The sequence below is a fragment of the Dermacentor andersoni genome, chromosome 1 (assembly GCF_023375885.2).
Source record: "Dermacentor andersoni chromosome 1, qqDerAnde1_hic_scaffold, whole genome shotgun sequence".
In the NCBI taxonomy this organism is placed as follows: domain Eukaryota; kingdom Metazoa; phylum Arthropoda; class Arachnida; order Ixodida; family Ixodidae; genus Dermacentor; species Dermacentor andersoni.
The window spans coordinates 155,952,201-155,974,393 of record NC_092814.1 but is presented as its reverse complement, the minus strand read 5'-3'; the positions used below and the strand labels follow the sequence as shown (position 1 = coordinate 155,974,393).

The window sequence follows — 22,193 nt, the reverse complement described above, 5'->3', positions numbered from 1 at the left end:
TTCGATCATCCTACGTAGGGTGACGTTTATATCGCTCTTATACACGTGCATGATGATGCGCTGTTTGTGCTCTAGATGATGTCCTTTGCATTGGGGATCTTGCCAGCGGCAAAGGGGAATGCTGATACGAAAAAATAAATAAAAAGGAAGCAAGCCACGAGGATAAGGGGCACCAGAAAAAAAAATGAGAAACCACTTGTTGGCCGGAGGGGGGGGGGCGAGGCGGTGATTCCCTTCTCAGTTTCCATCCTTCGCTGATGTTGGGAGGCAGTTTTACTTCAGCACCGCGTCGCAACGTCACGGAGTGTGTGACGTTGCGTCAGCCGCTGGCTGCCATTGGATCAGCGGTGCTGGGCGAGGAGGGCGGCGAGGGGTAGAGCGGCGCTATAAGAACGGCTGGTATGGCGCCGTGACGGGCTAGTGATGAGCACAGCCAGGACCGTCGCCGCCCACTTGAAGTACTTGTCGCGTGTAGTTCGGAAATGTCTGCCTCCGGATCGACGCAGTTCTTGGTCCGCCAGAGCACCCCCGCCGCCGCGACTGGCCTGCGCGTAGGCCCTGCCTCAGACAGCGTACGGGACGGCGGACGGTGAGGGGAACGCTCTCGTTCTCTTGCCGGCGAGTGGTCTCCATTGTTTCGGTGCGCCTTGCATAATACGCGCCCCACCAGATCTTCGTGAAGACCTGCGATTTGAGGGTCCAATTCGTTTCCTCTATTAATCACCGTTCCCTGTTTTGCTTTGTTTAGTGGGCCGTCGGCGCTTGCTGACATATCTAGATGTGCACTATCCATTTTCCGTGTCATAATTTGCCTCGAATTGCTGTCTGTAAACCTTAGCTTGCGCCGTGTTTTTGCAACGAATATTTCAACGCATTGTCACTGTTCGAAGTGGTAGCTGCTTAAATGGTAAGAAAGTGATTCAGTGCCGAGATTTTTTTTTTTTATGTACCGGTTGTGCAACGAAGCGTCGTTTGACGTTTAATATATGATCGTGTTATAGAAGTGGCCCTTCAAAACGCACTTCTGCCTTCTGATGTCGAGCAGGGTTAATTGCAGCGCTTTCATTTCCGCTTGCCTTACTCGCCAGTCCTGTCTGAATGCTTTCGCAACTCTTACCTTGTTCCAGAAGCGGGCCGTCCGGCTCGTCAGTAGCGCATTGTTGACGAGTACTACTGCACACACCCAGTCTCGCTTTTTGTGCCTCCCGGGTCCGCATATGCCCCTGATCCGATCTGTACTGCCAGTTAGAATTAATATTGCGGACTCTCCTGTGACGAAGGTGGGGGTCATGTGGGGCGAGGGAGGTGATTGGAAGTTATTATAGATTTTCAAAAAATCAACTGAAATGTTTTCGGCACCATTTTCATTCTGCGAGTGTATGCGTGTTCTAATTCTGCATGATTACATAGCAACAGTGCATGTTTAGTACGTGTGGCGTAGCGTACTATTTGGTAATTTCTTAGCGCTACAAAAGGCGCAGGACAGAAACGCGTTGACACACAAGTGTGTGTGTGTCTATGCCTTCTGCCCTGTGCGTTCTGTTGCGCTAAGCTAATCAATTCTAACATTTTGCTCGCAAGAGGCTCTCGTATTCTAGATGGCAGTTACTCTTGACTCCAGACTGTAATAGGAAGTTCCAAATTCTATTTCTATCTTTCCTTGAAGTTTTGATAATGGATAACTTTCCGCCACTGCTTAACTGACAAGGGCGGAGAAAAAGCGCGAGTTTGGCAACCCTTGAGCAGTTTGGGTGGCTTCAACACCCGAATTGTGAAGCGACATACGGCTACGAGTGCCGCTGTCCCAACGGTAGGAATGGCCGTTGTAGGATTCGGGAGTCGTGGCCTCGGAGTCTTGACGTCCCCAGAGGGTCGTTCTCGAGCCTAAGCCGCCGGTGCGTCTCGTAATGGGTAGCGAGCCCACGCCGTCGTCCGTGCTTTCTTGACGAGGGTTGCTTCTTTAGTGAAGAGCAGGGGGTCGAGCGGATTGAGTAACGAAACTGGGAGTTTATTTACATAGGAAAGGCAAACTTATTTACATAGAACAACGGGTACTCGTACCGGCCGCAGCACGGTGTGCAGTACAACGTTCTCGTAGTATGAGCTCCAGGTCAGCAGACTACATCTTTCGCGGAGATCACATACCAGAGCACACCTGAGCAGCCGAAAAAGACCGTTTAAAACCTCAGTCCTCCCTAGGTCCCTAGGCCAGGAAAATCTGCCGTCACACCCTCGTCTAATCGGAGCGTCCAAAGTCGCCGAAGGATCCGCCTTGAGGGCGAGGGGGCGCACAGGCACTCCGGCACCCTTGTTCGCTGAATACAAAGAAAGGAGGGGTCTCGTAGACAGGGGTTGTCACGCTGGCGCGTCTTGATTCCTGGGATGACCTCGCAGTTAGCTCGAGCGTTTGTCAGACGACCGTGGCGGTTGCCGGGGCCCTTGAGGAAATTGTCTTAGAACACCCTTTTCCAGGAGTTTTCTTGCTCCCGTTAATCCGTGAAGGCGACAGTGAACCAACAAACATTACTCGGTTCGCCAAACGTGCCTCGCTTTACTGGCGTCGCACGCCTGTCCGAAGGGGACGCAGTGTTGGCTTCACGAAGCGATTCGTCCCAGCGGGACAGGAGACGCTAGAAGGTCATTTCCTCCCCTTGGCCGATGGTAACAACGTCCATGCCCAGGGTAAGACATAGCTTTAGCTCGGGGCTCCTATCTAAATACATGTGAAAGGAGAAATAATTTTCCTCGGCAACCACTGCACCAAATTTTGATTAGGCTTGTTGCTTGTAAAAGAAATCTAGTGACTATTGGTAGTACATTTTTTATTTAGGCCGTCAATGTTTTATTAGGAAGTGTTGAAAATCGTAAATTTTCAGAAAACACTATCAGGTTTGCAACTATAACTCGGCAATGAATAACGATAGCAAAATTTTGCAAGTCGCATCTATAAAATTGAAGTATTATACATGGCTCTTAAATAGATTGCTGAAGTGTGAGTTGGACTTTAGCAAAACCCTCGTGAACAATGTAACCGATTAACCTAAGATAAAAATTGATATATCAAATTTGTCCGCTTTGGATTCTCAAATGGATGCAGTTTATAGAACTGTTCTTGGTGCAGAGCTACAAATTTCTCAACTTCGTGCTTATATATATATATATATATATATATATATATATATATATATATATATATATATATATATATATATATATATATATATATATATATATATATATGTTTATATATATATATATATATATAAAATTTTCAAATTAACCACTTTTTGAAAATTCTGTTTGAGAATTTCAGGCCTTATATTGAAATTCCACTTCCGAGAGTCGCTAGACTCGAACATCCTCTCTCAAGTGCAACAAATTTTTTTAATCTCCGAAAAGTGTCCCTGCATTTTACATGTATTTTAATAGGCCGCATTGGAGTTGGACCCGCGCTAAAGCTTCCTCTAAAGTGGGGAATTCGGGGCGGTTCTGCAAAATCCAGGACGGTTGGCAACACTTGTTCATTATGCCTCCTGGGCAAGCCCTGGTTGATCTTATGTTGATGTCTCGCACCTCTGAAGTGTGACCTTTCACGATAGGAGCTGCACGAGCATCTTGTGAACTGTTGCACTGGCCGAAACTTGCTGGCCTAACATTGCGCCTATACGCGCAGCACCCGTCGCCTATTTTGCATGGGTACCTCTTCCTCGGGCAAGTTAACCGACCTGTTTGCCAGGACACAACGGCACGTTTGCCATTGTTTAGCCACCTGTATGAAAGCACTTGCAGTGTCGGGTCAGTAAACCAATTTTTGTTTTTTCTGCTGCGGTACTGTACCTTCCCACGTGAACCCTGTCAGTGTGAATTACCTTTGTGTCCTTGTTGATAGTCCCAGTAGTTCGGTTTACATAGTGTACCATCGTGGACATTGGTCTAGGCATTCCAGCCTCATCGACGTTCGCACGTGCTCTCCTGGAGACTTCGTTCTCTGCAGCTTTCTTATTGTTCTTTAAAACTTATCCTGGTCCTCGCGCGCGGCGACGGTGCTCGGTGTTGAACTTATGCCTGAGCAAGGTACACGTGTGGCTGTTGTGACCAAGTGGACGGGCCGCCGTGAGATAACCTTTGCAGTGCACTTGCAGGCTGCCGCTTGCATGCGAGCGTTTCCATGGAAATTCACGGGCATTCGTCCGCATGGATGATCGATAAGATAACTCTCATCCATTCTTTAGTGCAATGAGGTGACAGCTGATATCTTCTAGACTCTGCGTCTGGGTGGTATCAGGAAGCCACTCGCACAAACTTATCTGTGCGCCTCTTCGTCATGAATACTGTTCACCTTGAATAAGTGTCCTTAAGACGGCTGGTGTGATAACAGGACGTATGTCTTCTGCTGCGCGTCGAGGTGGTGAAGAACTAGCGCGGTTTCTCTGACCTCGGCTGCATGCGTTGCGAGCCATACAATATTGGAAATAAGTGGTCTGGCTAGTCGTCCGTTCTTTCTGTAACGAGACGCTGCGTGTGGTCTTCCTTGATTGTCTCTGGTGGCGCGCAAAGTTCGTTACAATCACCCTCGCTCCTTGAACTATACTAAACCTCGTGGTGCCACCATTTGGCAGCATAAATATCGGACGATATAAGGCGGCGTACTGACCTAGCCACAAGTTTCTGCCTATTGCTAGTACGTTGTGCAGGATTCGTACAAGCGGTGCTCGAATCGTTTTCAACAGCAGCTCATAGTGCAGGTTATTCGATGCAGGCTCATGCCCGCCTGGCTCTCTCCAGGGGCATAAAGTACGAGGGGAACGATTAACGAAGCTGTACTGTGCACTGATAACGCACCGGCTTCTTTCTTTCTGTATTTTTTTGGGGAACATTATTGGGGGGGGGGGGGGGGTATAGAGAAGCGGGACAAGGGTAGTGTTAGCTGCTGGTAAAACAGATGCCAGTGTATTCTCGTCCAACCGGGAATTGGGTTAGCTCTTCCTCCTATTACTCCACACACGCACGAACGCGCGCGCGCGTGCTGGCAACACATGACGTTTCAACACATGACGCTGGCAACACAGCCTCGATTCAGGGCATTGATTTACTGAGCGATGAATTTGCTCGTTATGCGGCAGTTGCAGCTCTCTACATTATCTGAATTGCAACGTGTCGTTCTGTGCAGGTCCCTGAAATGTTTGCAGTCGCAACTGGCTCCCATGAGCGCGTGCGCTCGCGCGCTGAGTACCTCGACGTCGTTCCATCAGCAGCCGCAGCCGGCCACGTTGTCGGTGCTGCCGAACCATGTTCGCGCCTACGTCGAGGAGAAGCAGCGCCTGTGCCAACCCAGTGCCGTGCACATCTGCGACGGCAGCGAGGCCGAGAACAATCACCTTCTCGACCTTATGCTCAAGGCTGGCAGTATCGTGCCGCTGCCCAAGTACCGGAACTGGTGCGTGCCGTGTCTGTATTTTGGTGCTGAGCATGTCTAAGCTCCTGCATGTATGATTTTCTTACGCAGGACAAGTGTTTTAGCTTTATATAAACATGGTGTCCCAGCTAACTTGGACCAAGATCTTGAAAAAACCTAGGCGTTCTTCAGAACAGAAATCTCGTGGATGCTGTTAGCGTTTATCTAAACGTACAATACCATTCTTTTGCTCATCTTTTTTTTAGTAATTAGCCGAGATAAATCAACTCTTTAAATATAGCTTGAAACGTTCTGGCGTCAATAGCAAAGTTGTGGAGCTCCACAACTATTGCCCAGCCCAGGCACTTCCTATGAGATATACTTATCGTGGCCGTTTTTATTCGGGGGAAAAACAAAAGCCCGCGGAGTTTAAAAAATATCACGTGACAGTGCGCTCTGTGCGCCCGAATGTACCTATTTGAATGCACCACGATTACAGTGCTCTCAACCGTGCTTTGTAAAAAACATCGCTCGCTTCGAGCCTTTCGTGCTGCCCACGACAGAGCTTCGCGTTGTTTGGTTCTGAGATAAACGCCAGTGGGTTCCAGGTGTATGGTGCATGTTTTGTGCGTATTTCTTCTATTCCGCATCGACTTGAATGCTGAAAAAAAATGCTCTTCTCGTCATATCGGAATAAACGGCTGATGACAGCGCGTTCTTCGGCCACAGGCGCGAGCGGCTGCTGACGAAGCGGTTTTCGGAGTGCCATCGCCAGCCGCTGCCGGTAATGTTCCGGTAATGCTGGTAAAGTCAGAGCCGAGCAAAGGTTGAAGCCCTTTCTCCTAAAACATCGCCTTCCCTGATAGCGCTGTAATCGCGGCGCATTCGGGTGCACAGAGCGCGCTTTCAGGTGGTATTTTTTAACTCCGCGGGCTTTCGTTTTTTTCCGAATAAGACGGCCCCGCTAAGTCTACCTCGTTGGAAATACCTGGGTTGGGCAATATTTTTGAGGCTCCACAACTTTCCTATTGACGCCTGAACGTGTCAAGCTATATTTAAAAAGTGAATTAATTTATCTTGGCTAATTACTTAAAAAAGAGACGAGCAAAAAATGGTACTGTAAGTTTAGATAAACGCTAACATCCACGCGATTTCTGTTCTGAAGAAAGCATAGGATTTTTTCAAAGTCCTTGGTCAAAGTTAGCTGGGACACTGCGTGCGTGCGTGCGTGCGTGCGTGCGTGCGTGCGTGCGCGTGCGTGCGCGTGCGTGCGCGTGCGTGTGCGTGCGTGTGCGTGCGTGTGTGCGTGCGTGTGTGCGTGCGTGTGTGCGTGTGCGTGTGTGCGTGTGCGTGTGTGTGCGTGCGTGTGTGTGCGTGCGTGTGCGCGTGCGTGCGTGCGTGCGCGCGCGAGAGAACACTGTGCAATTGCACACTTTGCTTCTGAGGTGAGCACTTACACAATATTTGCATATAGTCTTTTTTAGTAGTAGCCACCTGACAGTTGGCACTGTGATGCAAAGATTTCATCTCAAGGTTGTGCACACTGATATCTGCTCCTTGGGCAGAAACTACTGTTCGCACCTGTGGGCCAGATATTGGGCTGTTGCAATATTGAAATGCAGGAACACTTTCAGCACCCATAAATAGTCATTGGTTATTAGTAATATTTATGTAATAGATACTGCTCCTCTGATGCTTAGCCCATCGTTCTATAACCATTTCGAAATTTACACACTAGCAGGATCTTATGACAAGTTTCTTTAAACAAAGTATTGATACTTAATACTCCTCCCCAACTCCTCTGTTTGCATCAGCTACTTGGCCCGGACAGACCCAGCTGATGTTGCCCGTGTTGAGAGTAAGACATTCATCACTACGGAGAGGCGGGAAGAAACCATTCCAACACCAAAAGAAGGCATCAAAGGCACCTTGGGCAACTGGATGTCTCCAACAGATTTACAGAAAGCCCTTGGCGATCGCTTCCCTGGTTGCATGAAAGGTTAGCCAGTGTTAGCCTTCCTACGCATACTTGGAGTGCACTTGTGTGACACAAATAAGTTGCATTTGTTCTTACGGCCTGCTGTTGTGCTGGCTTCATCAATAATGTGTACAACTGGCAGTGCAGTTATTTGAACTGCTACTGTGCATTGATCACAAATGCAGACCTTTGTGTGTTACATTTTTCTTGCATGGTAATGGGCAGTGTCTTTGTTGCGACTCTTCATTCTATTTGTGTGGTTGTGCAGGTCGGACCATGTACGTGATCCCATTCAGCATGGGGCCTCTTGGCTCTCCATTGAGCAAGATTGGAATTCAGCTCACTGATTCGCCGTATGTGGTTGCTAGCATGCGCATCATGACTCGCATGGGCTCGGAGGTGCTGCGGACTTTGGGAAGTGGCCCATTCATCAAGTGCTTGCACTCTGTGGGACAACCACTGCCCATGAAGAGTGAGCATGTGACAGCCTGTGTGCTTCCATTGCTTTGCACCTAACTATTTTGTTACCATGCCTATAGAAACCAATCGCTTTGAATGCATTGTCTGAAATGACGACTGAACTGGAACTATTTGTCAAATTTGACCATTTTTCGCAGTTGGGGAGTATGGAAAACAAAATTCAACTGGAGGTATTGTAGGAAGCTAGCCTCCAGTACCCCTAGCACTTCCTCAATAAAATGTCACACAATTTGCGCTTTGTTTGACTTGGCAATATAATTTTGAAGTGAAAGTAGCAGTAAGGACACAGCTTTTTTTTTTTTTTTTCACTGTATAATTTTCTGATTCTATGTCTAGGCTGTTTTAGTGATGCCTCAAACAATGGTAGCTGCTCATAAGTGCGTGTCATGTTGATAATTTTGTTCGAATAATATCAAATGCAACTTCATTTTCCCACAGTGGGCTAATTTCCCCATCTGCATTTCAGGACCTTATGTACAATTTATTACGAGCAATTCTCCTCGTGTGGGGTGTTCACTCACACAAAAGCATGCAGTTGATTTCAGACCTTATTCATTACTGTACAATACTGTACAGGAACTGAATACAGCATGTGGAGGCTCCAGAACCAGTTCAATGCACACTAGACCACCTTGCTTGCCCAGAAACGCAATAATCAAGTATGGCGAGGCTTCTGCGTGCTCCCTGACCTGAGAACCATTGCTTCGTGAGCTTAAAGAATGCAGTAAAAGATATGAACCAGATGCCTGCTGCAATGAGCAAAAACAAATTCTGCCTGTAGAACATGAATTTGCCTGCTTTTTTAATTTGCGAAGCTACTGCTTTCCCATCTAGTATGGGTGTTGCTATAGCTAGTATTGACGCCAGCAAACCTTACTAATTTTATTTTTCTGTCATCTGACTTTGTAAAGTTTGGAACTAGGGGCCAGGCGCATATTTTGTATATTTTGGATTTTTTAAAATTCTAAGTGCTTGTACTAAAAATGCCAAATTGTTACTTTCATTGGTGTTCCTTGAGGTGCTTCTTTGAAGTTTCACATAAGAACTCCCAAACTGTCTAATCAATTCTTATTGCATTACATCCATTCAAAACACCAGTGATTATATTATAATTACATGTATCGCAGTGTATGTTGCAATTACGTCTTGAAATAAAATCTAAAAGCTCCGAAATGAGCACATTTCTATCGGTAACGAAAGAGTTTAAGCAGCTGGCGTCCCTTTGGTCACCCTCCACATTTAAGGAGATTCTAATTCCTACCTGTTCTTGTGTTAGTGCTTGAGACCTTGGATTATTGTGTGCTGGTTTTATAAATTGCATGCTGTATTTGTGGCAACCAATAGCATAGTTCATCACCTGTCCTTCAATTAGCAACTGCATCTTGCAACAGTCGATGTTTGCTTGCCTGTGTAACATCCAGATACTTGCCTCTTGCGTAATTGTACTGTGTGTGCCAAACATGTTCATATGCTATGGCTTTGGAAAAGTTTATATGCTGTTTCAATAATTGAGTACTTTTGTGTATCACAGGCATGGTATGAGCTGTGTGGCTTTGTCATTCCGTTGACTTTTCAGGAGTGAGGAGATACAAGCTGCACTTCATTGTCATGTTCAGCCTGCATAATTATGCATCTCGTTTCTACTTTTTCAGCACCTCCTGTGAACAGCTGGCCTTGCAATCCTGAGAAGACTATTATTACACACATTCCAGACAACAATGAGATCTGTTCATTTGGTAGTGGCTATGGTGGCAACTCTCTGCTTGGAAAGAAGTGCTTTGCCCTACGTCTTGGTTCTATACTGGCACAGAGAGAAGGCTGGCTAGCTGAGCACATGCTGGTTAGTAACTTTGAATATACTGTATTAGTAAAGCATCATTTGATAAGTACATATTAGTAAAACTTGACCATACCCTAATTGTTCATTGGGCACATAAGTAGCAGACCGCTCACTTTTGTGTAGCGAAGCCATTGATTTTCATGTTTTGTTCACATCCAATACCTGTTTACTTGTGGCAAGCAGACATCTATCACTAGCACATTGTATTAGTTAGCTGTGTGTTTTCTTGTAAGCCTTCTTATAGTAATTATTATTGCTTGTCTGTGACTGGTATTTGAATCTGTATCCTAAGTAAGATAAATACTATAAACTATCGCAAATAAAATTTTACCATTTTTTTAACGAACGTAATTTTCACTTGGTATCACATTTTTGATGAGATGTTTTTTTTTCTCTCCAGATTTTGGGCATTACAAACCCTAAAGGACAGAAAAAGTACATTGTTGCTGCCTTCCCTAGTGCCTGTGGGAAAACCAATCTGGCCATGATGACCCCAACCCTCCCTGGCTACAAAGCAGAATGCGTTGGGGATGACATTGCTTGGATGAAATTTGATGAACAAGGTGTACTCAGAGCCATCAACCCTGAATATGGATTCTTTGGAGTGGCTCCTGGTTAGTGCATTATTTTCTTCTGTATTAATTCAAAGCTAGTGGTGTTAGTGCAAATTAGGGCTGTTCAGATAATTTAAATCCAATGAGTATACTTTGCAGAAAAAACGGACCTCAAATATTGAATCTAATGCCAAAATATTTTTCCAAACATCTTTAAATCGTGAATTTCGTTAAGCTGAGGTTTCTGTGCTTCAGCACTAAAAACAACTTCGCAGTTTCCTAGAATAGATAGCATCTTGTGAGTAAGAATTAACGGAATCCTGCAAGAAACTCTACAAAAAATTACAGGATCATATGCCACCATTGCATGGCATGCATACATGTGCATCATAATTTTCACTGTCCACACATTGTTCACAAAGATGTACTGTGTCGCGGGGTCAGGGTAGCTGTGCAACCCTATGTCTCTAGACGATGCTGCCAAGAAACTGCCAACAGTGCAGATGATGGGACAAGAAATACAGGGTGTTTCAGCTAACTTTAGCCAGAGTTTAAAAATATGCTGATGCACCCTGAGACGATGCAACCAAATGCATGTTGCTCACTTTTATATGTGGTGTGTTAAGCTATTTTTTGTATTTTGCTTAATTGGATATGTAGTCAAGATTAATTAAACTTCTGATGCAACGAAGTTACGCAAAAAATTCCAATTAGAAAGTTGTATAGCGCTTTGCAACATGTCCGATTAGACAGTTTCTAACGTTCTATTGATTAAGTATTAGTGTTTTTCAGCTTGCTTCGGTTGCCCACGAAATTAAAAAAAAATTTCATGCGGCATACCCGCTTGCCCGCTGTGATTGTAGCGCTCCCAAACTGTCCACATACAAATGAACATAGCATCTAGCAGGGCATGCTGCCGCTTAAAAGGCGACAGGGCAGTGATGAAGGCGTTGGCTGTGCGATTTACGGCAGCGATGTGCTTCCCTCGCGGCGGTTCTTCGTAGCGATAAGCAGACGGGTGTTCACACTGGCTAAATGCTATGTTCGTTTGTGCGCGGAACGTTTGGGAGCAGTGCAATCGCGACGCGCAAGCGGGCATGTCACGTGGTGTTTTTGTATTTCACCGGCATCCACAGTAAGCTGAAAAACACTAATACTTAACAGATAGGAAGACAAACAGTTTATTCAGATGTTTTGCTAACCGCTCTGCAACTAATTCGTATTTTTTTCATTGCTTCAGAAGTTGGTTAATTAATCTTGACTAATTATGCAATTAAGCATAATACAAAAAATAGTGCAACACGCTATATACAAAAGTGAGCAACATGCATTTGGTTGCATCGTCTTAGAGTGCATCGGCATATTTTTAAACTCTGGCTAAAGTTAGCTGAAACACCCTGTATACAAACAAGATCGTGCTATGTTCTTATATTTTATTAGACCTTATATATAAGATGGTAAGCTGAGCTTCAATGCCTCAGCACGGATATGAAGCATATTCTCTTTGCTGTTGCTGACGCACTTTAGTGCATTTTCGTGTCCTTACTGGCTGTTGGCACATTCAGTGGCAAGTCCCGAGACCTCTAGCACAATTGGTGCACCCCATTCTCCACAGGGGGCAACATTTGCAGAATGAAGGATGCAAGCAAAGGATGCATTCATTGTTAGGCAACATTGTTGCATTTCGTGTGTCACAGAGGCTGCACGTACATGCAATGCAGACACACTTTATTTAATCTAAACTATTGAAGAAAATATCTTGAAAAGTACATTTTCATTGAACCAAAGATTTTTGTAAATTGAGACTTGACTGAATATCTGGTTCTGTGCAGGCACTTCCATGGCTACAAATCCCAATGCAATGAAGACCATAGAGGAGAACACCATCTTCACCAATGTGGCTGAAACAAGTGACGGTGGCTTTTGGTGGGAAGGCATGCCAGAACCAAGTCCAGGCATTCGCATCAAGTCGTGGCGTGGCGAAGACAACTGGACTCGGGCTCACGGCACACCTGCTGCACACCCCAACTCTCGGTTCTGCACTCCTGCTGGCCAGTGTCCCATCATAGACCCTGCCTGGGAGGACCCTAAGGGTGTGCCCATCTCTGCCATTCTCTTTGGTGGACGCAGGCCTCAAGGCAAGTTCTTTGGCTCCGCCATCCTTGCTAACTTTCTTTCCTCAATTTCTCTACTCGGTCACTAGGTAAACCCTTTAAGCCATTGAGCTACTCTTGTCTTGGAGCAACCTGCAGTGGCTGCATAAGACAGCAAATAATTTGTTTTTTCAGCATGAAGTTGAAGTGCTACTTAACTTGTTGACCTGGTTACAGGCAAGACTAGTCTGTTGCAGAATATCATTTGTAGTATTCGTCCAATTTTCGTCCGTCTCCGCTCCGCACGCATTATCGCTTTCCTTTCAATTGCGCCATCGTAACGAACTCAGTATGTATTAGCAGTCGGCACTTCCATGTTGATAGAATGAACGCAGAAAACGGGAAGACGGACGGTGGACTGACTTACCTAAGCACACTTACTACAGCGCATGGAGGAAGCTACGGCAGCTAGGCTCGAAGCGTGTATGAGGCGGCCATATTGAAATGCCGATGGCGATATGGTAATGCAGATTTAGGGTCGCACTTGATTCTAACGTGCACACAATTTTTGGACCGGTTATATCGGGGAAAAAAAAAGTGCGTGTTAGATTCCAGTAAATACAGTATATCCTGGGGGTGAGTTCTTTACTCCAAAAAGAGAAATTTAATCACTGTAAGGCTTGCATATAACCTTGTGTACAAGGCTCTTGTCAGAATTCTTGCTTCCAGAACATTATTGGACCTTAGCTGCGCATCCATTCACCGTCAGTTCTGCTGCTCTTCGTTTGTTTTTCGAATCTTCCAGTGGATAGTCATCCTCTGTGCTTTCCAGAATCCTGCACTTTTAATATGTATGAATGTGCCGCCTCATTCAAGCTGTCTTTGTGGCCCTTAAATTGTTTACACTACACTCTTGCCTTGCAGCGCTGTTGCTGATGGTTCTGGTAGCCAAAATAGCTTTCCTTTTGTATGCAGCTCAGTGTAGCTGGCATTTTGCTGCTATCACATATTGTCGTGTTGGGGATACAAATAAATGATAAATCAAATGCCTCAATATGGTGCATTGGAGTGCACAGGATGTGCACGGGATTAGGGGCACGGCACCTAGCTTGCTTGTGATGACAATAGCAATGGGTGCTGCTTTCACTTTGCAATTTTTTTAAGCTATATAAAGACTCGTTTCCGTATAAGCGACTTTGGTCATGTAAGAAACTCCGCAAGCCTTGGACTAGTCCTGAATTACTTGGTAAGATCAAAGTAAAGGAGAACTTGTATAAGAAATTTCTAAAAAATATGGGATCCCGATTTGGTAAAAGTGTGTCTTTTCGGAACAAATTAACAAAAAGAAATAAGATCAGCAAGAAATCACTGTTTCCGTGAACTGCTTTCCGCATGTGCCACAAGGACAGATATAACATGGAAAATGCTAAATAAAACGCTCAATGGTAATACCGACACAAATGCCATTGATAAAATTACTACATACAATACAAAATAAAAGATAAAATAAAAATACAAGATAAAATACAATGAAGAACAGGAAAAGGCTTACCTGATGCGTTTAACGATCATTTTGTCAATATAACCACAGATGATTTCGATCGCGAAGCGCTTGGTTATGTCGATCATACAAGCAGTGACTCCTTTCTTCTGAATCCCGTATCTGATGAAGAAGTAGCAGTTTTTTTTAAGGATCAGTAATAGTGCCAGCCGCGATGCAGATGGCATAACTATCAAACCCATAAAATATGTTTTAGAACTAATAACGCCATTTCTAACACATATATTTAACTTAGGCTTATTAACAGGAGTGTTTCCAAAACAAATGCAAATTGCAAAAGTAGCAATCATACATAAAAAAAGGGAGTAATAATGACATGGGGAAACTACAGACCCATATCAATATTACCCGTTATTTCAAGGAGACTCGAAAAAGTAGTTTGTAGAATGAAATTTTTGCCATAAATATAACATACTAAACTCGGCACAGTTTGGCTTTCGAAAAAACTGCTCTGCGGAATTAGCTCTCCTAGAACACTAGAAATTCATACTAAAAGCATTTGAGGATGAAGAGGAATCTATAGGAATATATATAGACTACACAAAGGCATTCGGCCACCTAAATCGCACGTTATTATTGAAGAAATTAGAATTGTACGGCTTCCGTGGTACTGGATTAACATTGCTGCAGTCTCATCTAAGACGTTGACGTCAACATGTCAGCCTAAATGGCCATTAATCGGAAATAAAACCTTTGTTATCTGGCATCCCGCAAAGCAGTATTCTTGGTCCACTACTCTTCAACTTAGACAAAACCAAATAGACAAAATAGACAAAACCACCAAGTTAATTATATATGCGGACGACACCACTTTACTGTTTTCTGATGCATCACAAACACAACCTTTGTATGATGTAGCCTGCTACTGTTGCCACAATTGTACTAACCCCCATTTGTTTCCTCTTTAGTAGGTTCCCCGACAGTTTTCACTTCGGGACCTCCGACTGCAATTGTACTTCACTTGTTTGTACTACTGATGAAAATAAATTCAACTAAAAAATCTCCTTTTTGTCTCGCTACAAGAGCAAATAATGCCCTTGACGAACTAAGCAAATGGACTAAGTACAATGCCCTTAAAGTTAACACAAATAAGACTAAACCTATTCCCCCCCCCCCCCCCCCCCCCAGAAAAATATCTACTTTCGATACCATTAAGTGCAACAATTCAGCAATAGTTAATGCGTATGAAACACTTAGGGTTATCTTCACAGAAAAAATGACCTCGGACGATCATATCAACCATATAAAATCAAAATTATCTAGAATAGTTGGTTTAACCTTTATCTATACGACCATACTTCCCACTGAAGTTAAAATAATTCTTTATAACTTGTTATTTTACTCGCATATTAACTATTCTCATCTTGTGTGGGGAAATGGCACTCTCGCAAATCTACACAGTCCATGCCTTGCAAAAGATTTGAAGAAATATAGCTAATGTCTCTTTTGATCACCCCTCCACTGAGCTCTTTCTGAAACATAACATAATGAAAATACATCGCCTGTATTCATATTGCTTAGCCGTGAGTTATAAAAAAAAGAACTTGAACAATAAAGAAATTTTATCTCCCTGTTATCCTCGCTAACCGCAAAAATTAATCCATATCCCACACGAACGAAGGAAGTTTGGGAAATTAACGTTTGCAGAACAAATTATGGGACCCAAATGCTGAAACAAACTTTCAGAATTCCTAAACTTCTGTCGCACAAACCGCATTAATGTCGCGAGAACGGACAAGGAATTGCGTGCCTTTTTTTTCCCTTTTATAGCAAATCTCCTAGTTCCAATGATTTCTACCGGTTGTAATTCATGTACTTTCCTCTGCCTACCTGTCCTAACCGCAAGATATTCTTGTTGTATATGTAACTGTTTTTCTATTTCTTAATTTACTTTTTTTTTTACTCGTGGAATAATTAACCGGGACTGTTGTGTGCGCTTTTTGTTGTGAAGACTGCATGGAAAAATGTGTCCAACCGTGACTGTTGCGCGCTTTCTGTTATTGCAAAGACAACCGACTTATTATTTTTTTTTTGTTATGCTGTTCCATGCTTGCACTGTACGCTGCTGAAAACACGTCACATTGTATTTCATGTTGGGGGGGCAGGAGCAAGTCAAGCTGTTCGTACAGCTTTTTTTCCTAGCCTCCCCCATATGAAAGGATGGAAAATAAAGGAATTAATATTTGTGCGCCCTGGTGCAGAGCAGCAACTTGAATAAGATAACCATTCAAAGTGTCATGATCTTTCATGGTTATATTGCGCTCAGTTTTACAAACACGATATTAAGGAAGGACAGGACGTGGACGGACGCAGCGCGCTGCGTCCGTCCACGTCCTGTCCTTCCTTAATATCGTGTTTGTAAAACTGAGCGCAATATAACCATGAACGTTCACCAACTAGCCCCCTTCATTGCTTTACTAAGTGTCATGATCTGAATGCAATTTAAAAAGTAATGATATGCCGAAATTCCCTTTAATAGATTATATAAGTATTTCGGAACCAAACGAAGTTTCTCATTTTTCATTTATACTGCTAATGTTCCCTTAGAATTTGTTTTGGTGCTTCACTTGCAGGTGTTCCATTGGTCTATGAAGCTTTCAACTGGCAGCATGGTGTTTTCATTGGATCAGCCATGAGGTCTGAAGCTACTGCTGCTGCAGAGCATAAAGGTGAAATGGGTACACATTTACCTCGGACTATGCAGGCTTTTACGGTAGCAAATAAACAGTGCATTATACATACTTGAAAATAAGCTGATGTGAAACTTGATTTGTCAAACCTCGTTTGGGATGGTGCTTCCACATGTTCGGTTTGTTGGCTGTGTAATGGTGCATTAATGGTAATCCACCGTGCTCCATCTGGCCATTTTCAACCACTTCATGTCACCATTATTGTTTAAGGAGAAACACCAGTTATGATGCTGAGAGCTAGACATGTGAACCACTAGCTTTCATACAACTTGCTTGTTTTACAGTTTGTGTAGTGTTAGTAGTGTGTGCAACGTAGACTTGGGGAGGGAGAGAGAGAGTGACTGCATATGTATTTTGAGGCAGCAGTGCAAAATACACTTGCACAAAATTGCTTGTGCTGCCTTGAATTTGTAAATTGGAGTCATTGGTGAGAGATCTTGAGTTATTCTCCACACATGTATCTCACTGAACCAGCTTTTTGCTGCCAGTCAATGAAGTGTTGTCATGTCACCGTTGTCATTGTTGTTGCATGCATTTGGGGAGATTGCACAGGGTTTCACAACTTTAACAGCACAAAATTGGGGAAATTGGGGAGACTGAGGATTTTGGGGAGTAACTGCTTTTGCATAACTGAGTTAACAGCCTGAGGAATTGCTGATTCTGCCTTGTTCTCTACTTGGAATGATTGATGTAGTCTTTACTATTACAATTTTTCGGTGTTCCTGTAAATTTGAACAAATGCTTAGTCGTGCAACAGAAACCTGTGTGAGGGGGAGCTCATTCTGTTCTTTGCACTTGCAATACAACTTACTTTCATTGTTTTGCAGGCAAGGTGATAATGCATGACCCATTTGCCATGCGACCATTTTTTGGATACAACTTCACAAACTACCAAAGGCATTGGCTGAGCCTTGGTACAGAGGCAGGAAGGAAGCTTCCCAAGATCTTCCACGTCAACTGGTTCCGCAAAGGCTCTGATGGAAAATTCTTGTGGCCTGGCTTTGGTGAAAACAGCCGTGTGATCGACTGGATCTGTCGTCGTGTGGATGGTGAAAATGGAACTGCTAAGGTAGGCTGTTCCTATACTTTAGCAAGGTACTGCTACTAGTTTATAAACATCTGCAATTGTATAGTAACTCGCTTGCAGTAATACATATTACTCGAAAACATGAAGGTGAGGGGGGCAATTGTGGCACTGTCACATTCACCAAGCATTGAATTTATGATGGTTCTTCCAATGTCATTATATGATAGTAAACTCGTTGAAGTTGTTAAATCACGAGTAAAGAGTGGAGTTCGGGATGCCGGCAACATCTGTTTATGGTTAAAGGGGGCGTGACACAGTCATCCAACAATTTGTGGTTTCTTGCGAGAAATTGTAGCAGAGGGTTTATTATGGCTATATACGCATAAAAACTGGGCAGTAAAAGCACATTTCTGTTCAAAATATGAGCTAGCACTCGCTTGCCCTAAGCTCCGTTGCCCACTGCCATATTACCAAGCCATGTGCGACGTAATGGGCTGCTTGGAACCGAGCCATCGTCTGCTACAAAATCGGCCACCGCGCCATGTGAGGTTGGGGCGTAGCTGCTGTTGCCGTATTTGCTCCAGATGTCGCGTGCCATGTCTTCGACACTGCCAACTTCATGTGGTGAAGCAAGTGAGAAATCTTTGAGCAGCATATGCAGCAATGGCATAGTATACGCTGCGCATTTTGACTTTGACCTCATCACCACCAGCTCAAGTGACAAAACACTGCCTCAGAGATTCTCGCGCACCGGCTGGCTTGCGCAAATCTCAGAGGCCATGGATGAAGACCGCGTAGTAAACGTGGTCAACATAGATGGCGGCATTGGCGTTGCGCTAAATGGTGCTGGCACCTTTTCGCAATCTTGATATTTCATGTGTTCAATACTGCTTAGCCGTCCATTCATGGGAGGTGAAGTCTGGTGTTACTTCGCACAATGCAAATTGTTACGTGCATACATTGTTTGTTGGCATGCATTTCTCTGGGATCCATACTCAACAAAACTACGATGTTAATGTGCCGCGCGTTCTTAGCAGTTCTTTCTTTTTCCCACTGTAGTTGTGTGCAGCATATGCAAACAAATGCCCGTGCAGATGTGTCCGCGGCGCAAGGGTTCGGCATGATGTACGCTTTGGCTGAACCTTCACTTGCACTTCCTTTATTGCACCTGATATCCATAAAAAAAATAACAAGCCTAACGTTTGGTCGGCGCGCTGCCTACCAGATGAGTCTGTGTGCGAACGCGGTCAGCATCGCGTCTGGCCGCAGCCTCAGCTTTTTTACGGGTATCCCAAACTCAAGGAGCAGGCGCAAATTGTTGTTTAAGCTGCCTGGCGTGAAGTGTTCTTAGAAAAAAACAAGCATCAGATAATCACCAATCCTTCCTGCCCACATTAATCTTCCAAGCCTTAAGTTTGACCGGCTCCTTGGGGAACCTGAAGTACGATACGGAGCACTCCTTGCTTGGTTCGCTCTGGCACCCAACACTGCTACATAGGCACCGTGGTGGCTTTGTTTCAGCTGCTACAAGTTGAACAATTCTAGTGGCAAACTAACAAAGCAGAAGTTTCCCGCATGCGTGCACAGCTGACACAGATTCTTTGCTGGAGTATACAATATATATGCTCGCTCGGCAGGCATGCGGCCTGCGACATCATGGCTCGGGAGCATGCCAGTGTTCCCCCACTGTTATGCCATTAGAGTGTAATATAAAAAATTCAATTACAAGTTACGTGCTGGCTCAAATGTGCTAAAATTTAGCCAACTTGTCCTTGAACGCAAAATACAGATGATTGAAAATTCGGTGTCATGCCTCCTTTAAAGGGAAGCTGCAAAGTCTGTAGAATTCAAAAAGACACTCGTATACGGATGCGGGAACCTTATAAACCATGCAGGTAATTTTTTATGGGGGGGGGGGGGATTTTTCACTTAGTAGCGACGCAATCACCGGTTAAAATTGCGCTGTCGCTCCACCCCCCGTTAAGTGCGGCGTGCTGCTGCTGACGCTGACGACGCGAGCCTTGACCGGAAACCGCGGCGTAGTGACGTCAGCACTGGTGTTCCGTTCCTTAACAGTCTCGGCGACCGTGCCTGACCATGCTTGTTTCTGCGTGCCTGCCATCATAATCTGCTTCTCTCGACCTTGCATTCCTTTGTGTGTATGTAGAGTGGTAGTTGGCATGTGCAGCATCAATTCAAGTGGTGGGCAGATCATGCCGGCGTTCTGTGCAGCCTACGGTTGCACGAACACTAGCGGCCACGACGATGTTCCTATGTTCCATTACTTCCCGCAAGACAAGAAGCTTTCAGCTAAGTGGGAGGCTACTGTGAATCGAAAGAACTTCAAGCGCTCAAGAACAACAGTACTGTGCTCTAACCACTTCTGTGATGACAATTACTACCAGAGTTTATCAATAATGCGTGAATCAGTGAGTACGACTTGCTGCGAGCAGGCTTTCTAAACGCAGCGCGAAAAGGTCGGGGCAACGAACACACAAAGACGGGACGGGTGCTGGCGGACGGATGGTAACTGATCTTGGAAGACCTTATGAATACACGAACTCGTACAAACCTGGATTTTCATTTACTGCTAGCTCCTTCGTGTTAGCACGCTGAATGGAAGGTGCATGTTTAGGTATCTCCCACCCTTGACGCAGGTTCTGTAGTAAACCGCCGTTAATTTTCTATTCGCACATGTGTTGTGAAACGGCCTACATGCAGCTGCCATAACGCAGTGCAAGTGTACAGTTGCATGTGTTTGAAAGCCGGCGTACGCCAGGACGCTGTGCTCCCCCTTCTATCGCGCACAGAGAGAAACCGGCCGATGGAATTCGCCGCCTTTACGGCTCCGGTTCCGAGTAGCGTGCGGATGGCGCGCTGATGAAGGTCGCTACACATGCTACAAGAGCCGGAAAACTTTTCCCGCATGTAAATCATCTGTGTAGATTGCCGACAGCTTTGGGCAGCGCACAAATTTCGACGATCACAAGGCGCCCGACCAATCGCAGGCAGTGAGGTGCGCGAGCTGCCCATAGTCTGCTGCTGTAGTTTTCGTCCAAATAAAATCTGTTTGCGCTTTCTTTCGCTCATTTTCGATGCAATATTCGAACTAGGAGGGTTGAAAACCATTACGTACAGCTCTTCACTCGTTTTTTTTTTTTCTGGAAAACCCTTCAGCTTCCCTTTAAGGCCAGAGTCGACGGGAAAACAAAGCCACCGGTGGTAGGATGCCTATATCCAGTGACTCACTGCTGAAAGTAGTAGTAAATTCTACCCATGCTCAAAGGCACGGTTTGGGGTATTGAGCTTTCCCCACTTTCCCATGATGGCTTTGCCACCTCACCAGCTTGTCCACGGTGCATGATTTATTGCTTTTCAACACTGTAGGCTCATATGTTTAGCCTGCATAGTCTGTGTAAATGTGCAGCCTCTCGCCTTATTGAAGTAAAGTTCATAGATTACTGTTTTTTTTTTTAACTTGACCCAGTAAGCACTGTGACCTGTTCTGTGCTGTAGTCGAAAATATTAGTCTGTTTTAGCTTTTCTGCATAACTTGGTAGTGGCAGTAATCATTTCTAACAATTGGAGCTGTTTGATACTATTGTGAGGTTTGACTGCAGTCAGCATGGAAACATCTAAAACTTCTTTTTCCACTTTAGGAATCTCCCATTGGCTACCTCCCTTCAGATGGAGCTTTGAACCTGGATGGCCTTCAAGAGCCTGTGAACATGAAGGAGCTGTTTGATGTGAACAAGGACTTCTGGCTTCAAGAATGCAGTGAAGTTCGCAAGTACTTCGACGAACAACTTGGCAAGGACCTGCCCAATGAAATTTCCCAGGAGCTGGACCAGCTGGAGCAACGGGTGAAGGCTATGTAGGCTCCATAAAGCAATCCCCTCTGTTGTCTCCCCCATATCCAATTTAGCCTTTGTGCCATGACAAATCTCCTCAAGCTGCTTCATGACTGTAGTTGCTAATAGCCAGTTAATTACAGGCGCCACATACGTGATTAAGGTACGTTACCACTTCGTATGATGTACTGTTCATGAGCAACGTTCAAGTGCCTTTTGGGACCACACCTGATATAACGAGCAATTCCATTTGGAGAGAATTTCTACATGCTCTCCTGGCAGTTTTGCATGCCAATGTTTTAAACAGACTATGTGGTCTAGTCTATTTCAGAAACTTGTAAATAATGTGAAAATTGTTTTTATTTATGAACATTTTAGCTGTTGGAACAGGTTCTAATGCCTCCTTGGGCATTTTCTGGAGAATAAACTATTTTTGACGCAGGACATTTGTCTCATTCTTTCACCCCCTGCTTATTCACAGTAGTTGGTGATGCTTCAAAGTCTGGCAGCTCGTGACATGAACTTGGAACTGTGTGCTCAGTGGAGCTGTAATCAGTGTCTCCCTCAATTTGTTAAAGGCTTTGTACATTCCAGTAACGGCATCGAGTCAAGAATGTGCCTACCTTTAATGGATATACAGTATAGGCTACTTCAGCATGCCCTCATTATGCTCGGGAGTAGGTGAGCAGTTTATACCCAAGTGTCCTTCATGGGGTGGATCTCT

General features: G+C 44.6%; 1 protein-coding gene across 1 annotated transcript; it reads left to right on the top strand.

Moving 5' to 3' along the window:
• The first annotated feature begins 417 nt into the window (after positions 1-417).
• LOC126535228 (phosphoenolpyruvate carboxykinase, cytosolic [GTP]-like) lies at positions 418-21,913 on the top strand. Its single transcript, XM_055071934.2, has 10 exons — positions 418-589; positions 5,171-5,437; positions 7,210-7,394; positions 7,642-7,845; positions 9,506-9,693; positions 10,094-10,307; positions 12,080-12,385; positions 16,475-16,570; positions 17,419-17,660; positions 21,278-21,913. The coding sequence occupies exons 1-10, from the start codon at positions 483-485 to the stop codon at positions 21,494-21,496; spliced, it is 2,028 nt and encodes a 675-aa protein (XP_054927909.1). The 5' UTR covers positions 418-482; the 3' UTR covers positions 21,497-21,913.
• The last annotated feature ends 280 nt before the right edge of the window (positions 21,914-22,193 follow it).